The sequence below is a fragment of the Motacilla alba genome, chromosome 6 (genome assembly GCF_015832195.1).
Source record: "Motacilla alba alba isolate MOTALB_02 chromosome 6, Motacilla_alba_V1.0_pri, whole genome shotgun sequence".
In the NCBI taxonomy this organism is placed as follows: domain Eukaryota; kingdom Metazoa; phylum Chordata; class Aves; order Passeriformes; family Motacillidae; genus Motacilla; species Motacilla alba.
The window spans coordinates 21,901,863-21,916,731 of NC_052021.1; the positions used below are offsets into that span (position 1 = coordinate 21,901,863).

Here is a 14,869-nt window from a genome sequence, read left to right on the forward strand (position 1 = left end):
GATGTGAGCCTGCTGGCTGCCAGCCCCTACTCCAGCCATTGCCATCATTCCCCCAGCTGCCAGCCCTCCTGCCCTACCTCCAGCCACTGTGTCCACAGCACAGCTGCAACACTCTAGGAACTATCTGCTGCCTATGTGATTAATGTTTTAAGATTGCTTCAAATGTAAAACCCCTAGGAAATTTGCCCTGCAGTCCCCTTTTCTAATCTCCCTGCTGCTCTCCCAGGAATTCCTGTTCTGTGTCCTTCCCTGAATCAAAACGTTCTGCAAATAAAAAAGACATCAGCACGAAGCACTGCCTGGAATGACCTTGTCCTGATGGGAGCAAAGGATGAGTTGATAACCACTAGCACTGAGTCCGTGCTCCCACTGCCTGACCCTCCCACACAGCACCAATGCCAAAAATCAGCTGGAGATAAAACAGTTGCATAACAACAGTTAATTAATAACAACCTCTTAAATGCTCTAGGTTGATGTCTACTTCTCCGCTGTCATACTCTACTCACAGTCCTTTCTTCTGGGCTTTCCTTCAAGAAGAAAAGAGGATGCCAACCTCCAGTACAAGGGAGATGCCCTGCCACTTCTGCCTCCTAGCCTGCTTCCTTGCTGGCCAGGGGTGTGACACAGGTCTGTCCCACTGCGGGCAGGAATGGCTGCATGGCAGAAAACACCTCATGACAGCGTCCTGCGTGAGCACTGGGAGCAAAGGAGCCCTGAGCAGCAGCGTCCCAGCAGGCGGCACTGCAGACATGCACGGCTGGTCTGACACAGCTCCCACTGCAGCTTCTGCCCCGCCTGGCCCAAGGCCCTGGGCAGCACTCACTGCCTGAGCCCAGCGGGCCCGTGAGGACTCTCACCTAGGATACAGGACATCCAGCAACACTCTGGCAGGAACTGGCCATTTCATGGATTCCCTCTGCCCAAACCGACTGCACCCTGGACACAGGGCGAAGCAGGAATGTGCACTGAGGGGTTAATCCACCTGCCCAGAGCCAGCCTTTCGCATGAAGGCAGAGCAAGCAGCAGGAAATAGGTGAACCCTAGAGCTGCAGAAAGACTGGGACCCACCAGAGTGAGCCACCTGCCCCAAGAGGCTCGCCCTGTTCTCTTGGTGACATTCCTATTTACATCTCCCTAAAGACTGAATTTAGTAGGTCCCCGTTTTGAATAGGCAGGTAGAGCATCTCAGCTTACCATCAGCACTGCAGATCTGACTGCAACATCTGGGGTTTGGACGAAGGATGTGATGGGATTGGGCAGCATCTCAACTGGGATTGGGCAGCATCTCAACCTGCTCCTGAGCCACACGAGACCAAACCTTTGTAGGGGTTATAGCAAAGAAGGGGGTACCTCTCAGTACCCCTAGTCAGAGCTCCCTCTTAACTCCTGCAATCAGGGCATCTGCTTAACCCATCAGCTCTACAGGCAGGGATTTTACTGGCACTCGGCTAATTTCCCACCACCATGTGCAAATAGCTCACAGGTAAATCAACCCATCTCTGCAACTCCCAAGCATGGCCCTCCCTGCAATGTGGGACTCGTGTTCAGTTTGTGCCCCGAGCTTCAGGAAGGCAAATGGGTCTAGAGGTGTTATGCTGAGACCTGGAATGAGTATAACACCCACCTGAGGGCACTGCCCCTTGCAGCACCAGCCGTGCTGGGACCCACCAGCACAGAGCCAGCATATGGTGGCATCTTCAAAAGGACCTCAAAGGGACCTCAAAGGGACCTCCAAGTCACTCTGTGGGGTCTTTGCTGCATCAGCCCCTCAGCATGTAGTTTCTCTGTCTACCTCAGCACAGAGTCTGAGCCATGGGGAGAAAAACCATCGCTCCTCCAGCCAGCCAGTGCTGCCGAGAGGTTTTAGGGCCTCAGCCTGTCCCAAAATACTTACGTAGGAAGGAGGATCCTGCCAGGCTTCCCATTTTTCGCACATCGTTTTCTGAAACAACAGTTGGAGGTGTGGGAATAGCAGAGGAAAGGCTCCTGCCCCATGCCCCAAAGCAGGGCCACCCCACCCCATGGCCAGCCCCTTCTCCTGGCACCAGCTGGTTTAGCCTCCATGGATGCTGCTGAAGCAAAGGCAGGGCCAGAGGGAGCCCACAGAGGCCTCACCTGAGGAGACAACAGCCATGATGGCAGGGACACCATAGTAGGTGAACGCCCCATTCTCAAACCGCAGTCCTTCCTTGCCAACCTCCACCTGCACTTTGCCCTGGAAGGAGGAGGAAACCCCTCTCAGACAAGCACCCCGTGCTCCTGACCCCCAGGGCTGCAGGGACCCCTGCTGTCCCATACAAGAGGATGGGCATCTTTGCTATTAGAAGCAGCCTAGAACAAGGTGACAAGGAGAAAACAGGGCCACTCCTGCCACCCTCTGCTCGCTGCTGCCCCAGGCACCTGCAGGATGAGGACAAAGTAGTCGACAGGGCGGTTGCGCTGGTACAGGTAATGCTCCGCTGCCTTCTTGTTCTTTCGGTCGAACTTGAGCTCCTGGATGACATTGGGGTGTTTCAGGAGCCGCAGCAGGATCTTCTCAGAGAGGTAGGGGGACTTGAAAGGCTCCACTTCTAGAGGGGAGGCAACACACACATGCTGTGCTCAGCAGGCCCAGGACTGCTGGGAACTCCTCATCCTTTGAGCTGCACGGCCCTGCTCCTGCAGCCTAAGCACCCACTGCCAAGAGGGGAGCCAAATGCAGACCCACTCTGGTAGGGCAGTGGAATGTCCAGGCTGTAGGTCCAGCGGGTGGAAATTGCTCAGTGGGGGGGAGCCTGACCCAGGAGTGGCTTAGGGATGCCCTGTGGGGCTGGTGCTGCAGGGCCTGCACGAGGGCAAGTGTACCTGTGGCCATGAACCGATGGGTAGCCAGGAGGAGCTGTGGGGAGATCTTCACCTTCATCTCACTCTCTGAGAGCCTGAAGATGGAAAAATCCTGGGGCTTGCGTCCCCGGTGGGGAACCCGCTCCTTCTTCCGATTGTCAGCTGCAGGCAGAGCAGAGCAGAGCAGAGCAGAGCAGTCACTCACAAAGCTGCTGCAGCTGCAGGGCCCCATGTCACATGCACACGTATGGACAGGCATGTCTGGCTGTGCCCTATGGCAGGGCTGCTGTGGAGCAGCAGATGGAGCAGTGGGGCACATAAAACTATTCCTCAGGAACAAGCCCTGGGTTCTCCAGCTGGATGCATCACCAGAATTGCAAATGAGCTTGGGAACCACCCATTTCATGCCCAACATAGATGTTCCTAGGTCAGGCCCTGCCCAGCCACCCGCTGCTGATGCTGGTACTTCTCTATCTTGAGCATCCAAGATAGAGACACTTGACCAGCATCTCTCCATCATTCTTGTCTTTCCCATGATAACAGCAAATTACTCTGGGCAAGGACCACAATTTGCTCTAGCCTGTTTCCTACCCACATCTGTCTGTCTGTGCAGGCTCCCACCCTGGCTCCTGCACCCGCAGTAGCTGCTCTGGGACACTAACTGTACAGATCCGTCTCATCCAGGATCTCGGACTTGATGATCTCCTCAATGACATCTTCCAGGGTGACAATGCCCATCACCTCGTAGAATGGGTCTCCTTCCCCTTCATTGTTCACCCGCTGCACGATGGCCAGGTGGGACTTTCCTGCAGGGGAAAAGCAGAGTGGCACTGAGACACCTGGCCTGGTGATCCTGAGAGGGGTGCCCGGCGTGGTGGGCAGGCAGGTGGGCAGGCTTTGGTGGGAGGCACAGATCACAGCAGACACTGTCACCCAAACCCACCCAGGTGTGCTGACCCAAGCAGAAGGGCTGGACATGCAGCCTAGCCTAACAGGGCAGCAACTGTCCAGACTGATTTGTACCTGTAGGCTCTTTTTTGGAGCTACCTTCCCTCTTTACCGACACTGTGAGTCACTCTGTTTAGCTCTTTGAATGCCTCCTGTGCAGGAATGAAGTGTACATTACACCATCTCTTCCTTACCCTCAGCTTCATTGACATGAAACAACTCTTAACAGAGCAATGAGACAATGTTCCCCAACACAGAAGTGTGAATGTGTTCTTGGCTCTACTGATTTCCCATATCCTCCTGGTGTTTCTTATTCTCTAGCTAATTATCTTTCCTGTTAAATCACCAGGAACAGCTCCCCCTCATCTTTCTATCCATCACTGTGTAGACCAATACTGAGGTTTTTCATAAAATAAGGGCAAAGCCTCCATCTCCCCGAAACAGCAGCTGGTTTTTATCCAGAAACATGAATGTTTGTTTGCAGCTTTCAGCCCAGCTCCTGCAGAACTCTTGGGTGAACCATCTGGATGCAGACACTGAACACTTTTCAACCCATCAGCTTGCACCCAAAATTCTTCTCCAAGTCCTGCCCTTAACAGCATCTTCTCTACGTTACCTTAAACAAACAGTGAGTCCAGGACCTTCAGCTGCAATGATGTTGACTTCTGCTTGGAAGTTTCAGTGTTCCTGGATCACAGTTTCAGCTTCCTCACTTGTCCCTTGTAAGCTGGCAGCTCTGCTGACACATTCTCAAGTTTCTTGGTTTTGGCATACTTGAAACATTTCTATTTGTTTTTGCATGTCCAGCTCTCTGTAAGCTGTTTTGACTTTTTCAACCTCTCCCTTCCTTCACTGGCTGCTCTGATTTATGGTCCTGCTCAGCATCTTGACCAGAACCCAACTTCCAAGCCACAAACAACTTCTGGATTTCTAGCTCCAACACGTTCTTGGACCTGCCAATTAACAGCACTGGGTTTCTTACTGCCTGTGTGGCTCCCACACTGCCCACCAGTGCACACAGATTCTGAACATCTAGTTTTTCTCAAGAGCACCCTCATTGACACCACAGCCAAAACCTTCTGCTCCTTCTGCCCTGCATCCCTGGGGTCTCCTGTTGCAATGCCTGCACAAGCCCAGAAGTCCTGCAGTGACCTCTAACTAACACCTTATTTCCCCATGGGCTCAGAGCTGAGCTTCTTGAGCAGCAACGCTCACCCAAAAGAGGGAAAGGTCCTCTCTGCTATGCAGCTGCCTCTGCATCCACTTCTCCCATAAACCCACCCCAACAAGCTCTCCTGCTGCTCCCGACAAGGGATGTGAACAGCATTCATGCATAAAGATGTGACAGGGTGGGCTCCTGCCTGGTGTGCAGCTCCTTCCTTGCCTGCAGTGCCTCCGAGCTCTCACCCCTGCAGAGGTGCAGGGACAAGCACACCCAGAGCAGCCTGGCAGTCCCACAAACACGTCCTGCTGGGGATCATGTGACCTTCAAATAACCCTGCCCTGCATCTGAGACGAGCAGACGACATTTCTCAGCTGAAGATCAGCACTATACATTTCTCACAGCAAATCTTGGGCATTTTCCACAGTATAAATTCCCTCCTCCTCATACCAAGCTTTTATTGCAAGATTTCAGAGAGCAGCTCACTGCCTCCCACGCCTACAGATTTAGAAATGAGAACATAACATTGCAGCAAGTAGCACTGAGATTTACTTAAAAAAACCCAAATCAATAGCCCTGGGGCACTGAAAATTCAGCATGTTCTTTAGACTGGGCTATTTCACTCCTTTCATACATAGGTTCGTGCATCTTTTCTGTTCATAAAGCAACACGGCACTTAAGAAGAAAAAAGCAGAGGAGTTGGCTGCACGACAGCAGCGACAGCTACATTTCATCTTAGCAAAGTCCAGCTTTCGAAAAGGTCTCCTTTGCCAAACTCTGCTCCCAAACACTGGGGCCATCTGGTCTCCTACAAGTCCTTGGGTGAGTGAGGAGGGGGGAAAAAGTTATTTCTTTTGGCTGAGAGCTTGTTGTTAATGACATTTACATGCAACCCAAAACCACCAGGCCCTTACAAAAAGCTTAGGTGCTACTTAAAGGCAGTCAGAGAGTGATGGAGGCAATTCTTTTTTTGGCCAAACACCTACATCGACACTGCAATTTACACTAGAAATGTGATTCAAACTCCATGTTCATGTAGCTGCAAATGAGATTATTTAGAAATAGCCCAGCACCATTAGCCTGGAAGGAGACCCATGGCTTCACTGTACTGGGGGCAGAGCCAATAGGGCTGTTAGAGCACTCCAGAGTTCTTTATTTTCACAGAAAATAAACACTTGTATTCACAGTCCAAAACCCCAGGCTCATGTTTCCAGGCTAATACCCACACTAGAAATGGAACAGGTACCAAGCAACAGAAAATTGCTGCAGCTCAGTGTGGTTGCTGCTGCCCATACCGGGAGAGCTGATGCCAGCCCGTGCCTGGCTAGCTGGTATCCCTGTCACAAAAAGCCCTGAATGCCAGCCAGTCCCGGTGCTTTGAGTACTCTCACAGCTGCTCCCCTCTGGGAGAGGGCTGACATGCTCCGATTTCCCACCTGAGGGACATGAGATCATTCGCAAGGTTGTGCCCCACCCCCCTGACCTGAATGGGTCCTGTATCTCCTCCCATCCGCTTTTTAACAGACCCCATAAATTTCGGTGGGGGGTTTGCAGGTGCCTTGGCTGTATGGTCGTGGCTTGTTCCCTCCTGGGCAATGCTGCCAAGCTCAGCTGGATCCCTCTGCCCAGCCCTGGGAGCTGCTACACTTGCAGGGGAGGAAAAGCAGTGGCCTTTAGAGCATGTCCAAGGGCAGAATCTGGGCAATGAGATGGAAACAGTGTCTAAGGGAGGGTGGCAAAGGGACAGACTGGGGACACCAGAGGGGTGACATTTGTCTCTGCAGCCATTATCCAGCAGGTCAGCCTCAGTGGGAGCACAAGAGAGGGAGGCAAACATTTAAATAAATCCCCCAAACTTGATCTAAAACAGCTTTAAAATCTGTAAAACTGATTCCAAAACCCGTGCTATTGTAACCACTGCTTGATAGCTCAAATGAGATGAATTATAAGGGTGAGCTGCTTCCCCACTAGCAAGCTGTCACACGTAAACTTTACAGGGCTGTCGCTGATGCAGGAAAGCACAGTGAAACACTTGAGAATCAAAGCCTTGGTTTGGCAAATGCTAGAACAAATGGGCAATTAACTTTCCTAGAGTGAGCAGCTCTGCCGGCCTCCGCAGGACTGCTCTCGCACAGGAAGTCCATAGGTGATTAAGTGTCTGCTCAGCATGGGATACAACAGCACTAAATTCTTTATGAGCTACATGAAATCTGCTCTTTTCAAACAACAGCTTCAGTGGAAAGTTAATGCCTCAAAATGCTAAATTACAGAGCTAATATAAACAGCTGAGAGCTTCCAGATGGAACAAGCATCTGAACAGCTATCCGAAGCTTTTATGCCCATTTTTAGGAGCCTTGTTTTTCATAGGCACCTAAATGACCTTGGGCTCATGGATCCACCTCAAAGCATCTTCCCCAATGAGGGAAAGGGGTCTGAACACATGGAAATGCCTTGACTTTAGGGAAAGAAAGTGCTGTTGGGTTCAAATATAGCCCAGACTACTTCTTCATCATTTTTTTTATATAGGTACCCTGCAGAGGAATGTTAAAGATGCCTTAGCCTTGTCTCTTGCTCCACAGGATGAACATCCTGAGCATGAAAATAATTTTCATAAATTTTACAGTAAGATCTGAAGCTGTAATTAGGAGATCAAAGGTACAGGCACAGACCTGTGCCTGAACCATTTGCAGCTACAAAATGGAAGGGGAGAAAAAAAAAAAAGAGTAATTTTTAAATAAGGTTGATTTGTGGAACAACCATGACGTAACTGAAATGCATTTTCTGTGTGCTTTTCTTCAGAGCTCTTCACAGGGGCTGCCAGCATCTCCGTGCCCTCTTGCTGACCTGCGTCTGAAGAAAGTGGGGATCCTGATTTGAGCACCTTGAACTGGAGATGTGTGTGAGTGTGATCCTGTGTTACCACAGCTCTGCACCATGGGTGAAAGCACACATTGTGTCTAGAGGAAATGCACATCTAGGCAGGGAGGAAATAACCAAGAGAGCTGCAGGGTCCCACAGCTCTACAGGAATAAGAGCCATGTAAAGGAAAAACTGTAAACCCTAACCTAACCCAGACCTTTCTTGGACAAAAACTTCACCTGCTTACATCTGCTTGTAGCCTTTCTCATAGTCTCTTTTTGTGCTTTTCCTAATCCTAAGGAAAACTGTAAAAAAGATGGAATATTTGGAATAGCTGATCTATTACCATTGCAGATCAGAAAGGTAAGGAGAAGATTAGAGGGGACACAGAACCTCATCTTCCATTTGTTGTGCAACAGGATCCTGACTTCCTGGGTACCCACCAGCTCAGGGTGAAGGTGCCTTTGACAGCTATGAAGAGGGAAGTGGGTGGCAGAGTGCCCTCTCCCTCAAGGATTGGCTCCCTTCTTGCTTTGCTGAATGCTTGCCCAGAGCAGGCCTGATCCTGGGATTATATGGGTGGGGTAGAGCAGTCCAGGGTTTACACAGCAAGATTTAGCACAGTTTAGTGGGAAAAGCACAGTAATGTTTCAGGCAGAATCGGAGCATGAGACACTGAGACCATTTTTTGTCGATCAGCAGCTGCCTTGCTCTCAGCCTGGCAATCACATTCCAGGGGATGTGTAGGTGATAGTTCCTGGGAAAAACTGGCTCCTTAACCCATATAACTGCCTTGGGAGGGCACTGCTTCAGCTCATCAAGATGCCCAGCAGAGTGACTAAGACACTTACAGAAATCTCTTGAATGCCGAGTTAAAATTGAAGCAACACTGTGTGCTTACAGTGCCTGTAGGATCAGAAGGATGGTACAAAAAGCATCTGAAATGGTACTGACCCCAATTCCTGGCAAATGTAAGCACCTTTTCCAGCTACGTTCAATTTGCCCAAGTCTAATTGAGGCCATGGAGCTTTTTGAAATGTAAAGACAGACCCTAGGGCAGAGCTGTCCTCCACAGGACAGGCTGTTTTCCCTGCTAAGCCTGAAATTTGGCATTTGGAGAATTTATTTTTAGTAACTCTTAAAAGATGCCAAGCCACAGAAGGCTAATTTGAGTTGCAGCTCAGCCTCTGCCCAGCTGCAGGAAAATGAACATTAAGAGCAAATTTCTACTGTTCCTCTGACAGAGGAAAGTTACTTGCTGAAAGGTGCCAGTGCTGTATATGGACCCCTCCAGGAAATCAGTCAACAAAACCCATAAACAGCTCGAGGAAGGGACAAGACCGTGACTTCTCAGAGGCACTACAAAACAAGGAGCTCGACCTCACAGAAGAGGTTCCCATGAGGAGTTACATCACTGGACTGGAGCTGCAACATGCATTGCTTGGTTATCTTCAAGACACGAGAAGAAACAGATTGTATCACCCACAACATTTCACGCTGAATAAATGCATAAAGCCTTCCTCATAGCTCCACATTCCCTAGGTAAAGTTTATCCTACAGAAAGCTCATCTGCCTCCCAACATAGCTGTAGCTTGCTAAATATGGTGAAATTATTTTTTTGGCGTATTAGGTATTTTCTCCTGGGAGCCCAGAATAAAGCCAGGTACTCCAAGGTGTACCAATACAAATTGCCAAGAGATTGTCTCCCAATTTTTTCACTCCTTCAGTATTATTATCTTCTTTCACCAGGCTGCAGGTGGTAAAATTACTGTACTGGTATGTATTTTCTTATTTCTAGTGAAGAGGGGACACATTTTGTCTAGGGTCCTTCACTTAGCACTTCTCAGTTAATGCTGCACAACAATGTATGCCTTCTATAGAAGACTATGTCTAGCTTCCCTGAAAAGATGGCAAACTGGGCGTCCAGCTCTCATGATTTCTGAGTTCTTTTTGCTGAAAAGATGAAGTCAAAACCATATTGCAGCACAAGTATTTCCTTCCTTCAGCTGAACCTGTCTCATCCTGCTGCAATGTTGTTTTTCTACATGGTTTTTGCAGCTGCCCTCCTCATCTGGGCTGTGGGTTAAAGTCTACACTATTCTCTTGCAGGCCAGACTGCCCCTCTGATGCTCTTTGGAGTCTTCTCTGGGTTTTTCCCAGCTCCCATCAGACCCCAAATTTAACCACATCTCTGCAGGAATCAGTGCTGAAAGAGAAATCCAACAATGGCTGCAGCAGCAGGGTTGTGAAAAGGCAGAGGTGAAGAGTTTGAGCAGTTCTGCTGTGATGCAGCAGGGGCCAGGATTTGCAAACCAGGAGCTCACAGCTGCTCTTGGGCACCATAACCACCCTGGGCCAGTGGCTTCCTGGGTGCCACTGAGTGTGTGCTACTCTTTCATACAATTTAAATGGTAAATTAAATGGAAAGCTGATGCTACAGGTCTGTGGAAGGTAATCTCTTCCACACAAGGTCCTGCTGGGGGAGAGGCAGTCTGGGACACATCTAATTGTGGATTAAAATCAAGGTAAACACCAATGCATCTTAATGGAACTGCGCTCAAATGAGGTTAGTGTGAGCATACCTAGAAACAAATGAAGGAAAGCTTCCCCTAAAACACTGCTGCAGAAGACCAAAGAGGAAAAAAGGCTGATTGTCTTCATAGCTGGGACAGAACAGCAAGAGAAAAGAAATGCCTCAGGTAAACAAGGATAATAGTGAGATATTGGTGAGTAGGAGACAGAAAATGAAAGTGCTGTCAGAGGTGTGAGCAAGAATCCCAAAGCGCTGTATTTAATAATCCCTTGACATTTTCAGTAAGAAAGAACAAATGTTTGTGTACTGTGGCAAGGAGCTCTGGCAGTGAAATTGCGTTACTTATACATTATGCAAAAAAAATGACAGTATGGGTATAGTGGATGTGGCAGAACATTAATCATTAGTGAAACAGATCAGAAGTACACACTGCTATCCAAGAGAGATGGATATAAAATGTTATAGGAATTTTGTATAAACATTATAATAACAAAAAGAAATAAAAGATACAAAAATTGTTTGAGTTAATCATGAGAAAGGAAAGAAAAGCTGGCTTTTCTAAAGGCTTGCGAGGGACATAAGGACCTGGAGGTGGTTATTAATGCCCATCCTTACCAGAGACTTTAATTTCCTAGAAAGAGGCTGGGCTTTATCAGTGGGAGCATTTGCTGTCCTGCAGGCACCTTGGATGTGTGAAGTGATGAATGCCTTCATTAAACACTCGCTGAGCCAACAAGCAATCAGCCTACTTTCTAATTAGTGAAGGTGTCTCAGAAGACCTGGCCATGGAAAGCAACCTTGATTGGATCAAACAAGATACTTCACCATAATTCAAATGGACACAGAAAAGGAGACAGTGATAAAGATTCTTAATTACAAACAGGAAATCTTTATTTTAGAAATTAAATAGTCAAGTGAACAGGGCTGACGCAGCAGTGGATGGGGCTGAAGGCAGCTGGGAGCTAACATCTGTCACAGTGTGGGAGCCAGCACGAGAACCTGTATTTGGAACTGGAAAAATACAGCTTAGAAGGGTTCAGGGCTGGGCTGGGGGGTAACTGTTTGCAAATTCAGGGTGCCAGGGGTGACCAAATGCCTACAAATAGAGGAAAGATGAATCAGAAGAAAACATCAGTTCCTGGGAAGAAGAACATTTGGGAAGAGCTGGAATTGCTAAACCCCATGCAGAGTTAGATATGAAGACCAAAAGCAAGGCTTTTCAGCCATATAGTTTAGAAAAGACAAGGAGAAGTGAGGTGGGAACAGATAGAGGGTTTAGGGAGAGCTCCAAAGAGGGGCTGTAGCAAAACACCCCAGAAGGCCACAGTGGCAGACAGATATAAAGGAGGAAGAACCTGGAGTGATATGTCAAGAGTTTAATAGAGTAAAGTCAAAGAAGGATGGATAATCTTCATCTGAGATGAAGACCAGCATATGAAAGTGCAGGGCAGGGAGCAAGGCTTGTTGCCATACCCATGAGCTGACAGAGCAGCACACACCAAACAGCTCTGTTTAAGGAGGGCACAGAGGACAGCAAGCAAAGGACAGGGAACTAAGCAACCACAAGCCCATTTTTATAGGTCTATTGATCCATAGGGTACCATGCTGTAGAAGAAATTTGGAAGGGGAAGTGTATCAAAGCAAATCAAATAAAAGGCAGGGGAGCCTCACCAAGGGAGCGGGTGCCAAAATCATCTGACATCTCTGGACAAGAGAGAGGTAGAAGAGACCTCAGATGAACTTCAGTGCTATTGCAGGAAAACACAGTCAGGAAGGAACTGCGAAGCACATAAGGAATAAGGAACAGAAGAGACAGCTGGCATGGGGGGAAGGGGGCAGGCATGGACTACTGTGCTCACCAAGGTTGAACCCAGAGAACAACCTCAATGCTTTTGCTAACAGTCTTGTATAAAACCCAGGAATTTTCTGATTTTCTCCATTGGGAGTCTCCAGTCCTGCTGAGGGGCAGAGAGGGCAGGTGGTGGCACACAGAACTCCTCTGCCTGTGATCCTGAGTGGTATGGGAACGCAGCCGAACATCTCTGGAGAAGATGCTGACCTGCATGTATCTGATGAGCACATTCCTGGCACACTGAGAAATGTCCTACCCTCTCCTCCTCCCGCCTCCACAAACGAGCAGGAGATGACTCACAGAGATGCTTTCTCTGTATCTGGAGTGGACCAGGTTGGCCTTTCTCATCTGATCAGCTCTGCCTGCGGCAGAGCGGACGCCAGGCAGCCCAGGAGCCCAGCGCTGCCCTCACGCATTACATAATGCAGCATGCCACTGCTGCAGCCATTTCTTAGGCTCACTCACCACAGTATGACGTAGGGAGTAGCACGCGGCAAAACACAGCTCCCAGTGGGAGAGAAAAACACATGCTGTGCGTATTCTCAAGGTATGCTTAATGAAATACAGCTCTCAGCATCTCTCAGGCTGCTGGCAGCTGCTGCATTATGAATGCTGTCACAGCTGCAAAAAAAGTACAGCTCTTTCTAAGGGCTTAATCTTTTCTTCTTTCTTTAAACCGCGTGCATAGAAACACTTTATAGACCTCCTTCTCACTGCTGAGCTGAAAATGTGAAAGCTAAGTCATGAGAAGCGATTTCCTGTCATAAACTCCTTCACACGGAACAGAGCAGCGAATGCTGCCTGGGCAATGGTGCAAGGCAGGTGCCATGCCCATGCTGCCAGGCCACTGCTGCCATCAGCCCCTGGGGGACAGGCTCACCTGCCAAGCCAGCAACCTGAGAGCCAAAGGCTCTAACAGTCTTCATAACATCACAGGTACATCAAGGGCTGCTGGCCCTCAATCCACGCAGGGATGTTCCACCAGGCGACACCAGGATCATCGACACACCAGCGCATGCAGGGACCGATTCCCCCCAGCATCCCTGGTACCTGCCACATCCTGCCAGGAGGCCATGCAGGGCTGCCCGTGGAGGCTGCTGACCTGGAAATCATTGGGGGTGTAGAGGGGTGCAGGGGAAGCCCGGGGGGGTGTGGAGGGTGGCCTGGCGACCTCACCCTTCTTGAACTCCTCAAGGAGCGTGTCGAGGCGCGTGTCATTGAAGACGCAGTGGAGCGGGCGGCGGTAGAAGCGGGTGACAGTCTGCAGGGGAGTGCAGTCATCGGGGTCGACAAAGGCCAGGTCTTTGACAAAGAGCAGGTCGACAATGTTGTCGCGCCGGTCACCCTCATAGACTGGAATGCGGGTGTAGCCAGATCGGAGGATCTCAGAGACGGTGGCGAAGTCCAGCACGGCATCGGCCCGGAGCATGAAGCAGTCGGCCAGCGGTGTCAGCACATCCTCCACCACCTTGGTGCGTAGCTCCAGCGCGCCCTGCACCATGGCCAGCTCCTCCCGCACCAGGTCGCCGTGGGGGCCAGCGGCGCGCAGCGTCTCCAGCAGCCGCTCCCGCGTAGAGAAGACGCTGAGCTCCTGCCGCAGCGCCCAGTCCAGCAAGCGGCTGAGCGGGTAGCAGAGGGGGAAGGCGGCCAGCATCAGCAGCCGGGTGAGGCAGAGCGTGCGGGAGGCGATGGCCAGCCCGTGCCGCGAGCACACCGAGTAGGGCAGCACCTCGCCGCCCAGGAAGACGGCGGCGGTGCACAGCAGCACCGGCAGCCAGGGCGCTCCCCGCGGCCCGCCGGCCGCCGCCGCCGGCCCGCCGCCGGGCAGCGAGGCGCAGAGCCAGCCGGCCAGCGCCGCGTTGGCCCCCGCCTGCCCCAGCAGAAGCGTGCACAGCAGGTAGGTGCCGCCGCCGCCGCGCACCGCCTGCACCCGCCGCGCCTGCTCCCGCTCGGCGGCCGAGCCGCTGTTGCGCAGGACGCGGAGCTCCAGCGGGTCCAGCGAGAGCAGCGAGAGGCGCAGCCCGCTGAACAGCGCCGACAGCCCCAGCAGCAGCAGGGCGCCCAGCGCCCGCAGCCAGCCCGCCTCGGGCAGCGGCAGCAGCCAGGTGCCCAGCGGCGGGGCGGCCGGCCGCACCCGCAGCAAGAAGCCGCCGGCCGCGCCGTGGTGCGCCCAGGCCCGCCCGTCCCAGGCGCACAGCGAGAAGAGCCGCCCGCCCGGCGCCGCCGCCGCCTCGCCCTTGCGCGGCTCCCGCACCCGCACCTCGGCCAGCGCCGAGCCCGCCGCGCCGCCCGAGCGCAGCGGCCCCACCACCTCCACGTCCGAGGCCCAGGCGCTGCGCTCCCGGCACCGCTCCGCCGGGCCCCGCGCCGCCGTGCTCCCCGCCGCCGCCTCTTCGATGAAGACCAGCCGCGGCTCCCGCTCCCCCGCCGGCCCGCGGCTGCCGTTGCCCTCGGGCGGCGGCTGGAAGTAGAGGCGCAGGAGGAAGCGGCTGCCCTCCGCCGCCTGCACCGCGCCGCCCTCCAGAGACACCCGGCCCGGCGTCGTGTCCTCGGGCCGCAGCCCCAGCAGCCAGGCGGCCCCGGCCGGCGGCCGCGGCGACAGCGAGAAGAAGAGCAGCAGCACGGCGCCCCGGCTCCGGCCCCAGCTGCCGCCGCTGCCGCCGCGGCCCGGGCCCGCCGTCGCCGCCATGCC

General features: G+C 52.0%; 1 protein-coding gene across 1 annotated transcript in view; it reads right to left on the reverse strand.

Moving 5' to 3' along the window:
* CNNM1 (cyclin and CBS domain divalent metal cation transport mediator 1) overlaps positions 1-14,869 on the reverse strand; it is a 31,314-nt gene that overhangs the window by 5,519 nt on the left and 10,926 nt on the right. The window contains 6 exon segments of the mRNA XM_038141168.1: positions 1,895-1,942; positions 2,116-2,215; positions 2,401-2,570; positions 2,845-2,985; positions 3,486-3,629; positions 13,354-14,869. Of these exon segments, the coding sequence (XP_037997096.1) occupies positions 1,895-1,942; positions 2,116-2,215; positions 2,401-2,570; positions 2,845-2,985; positions 3,486-3,629; positions 13,354-14,869 (2,119 nt within the window).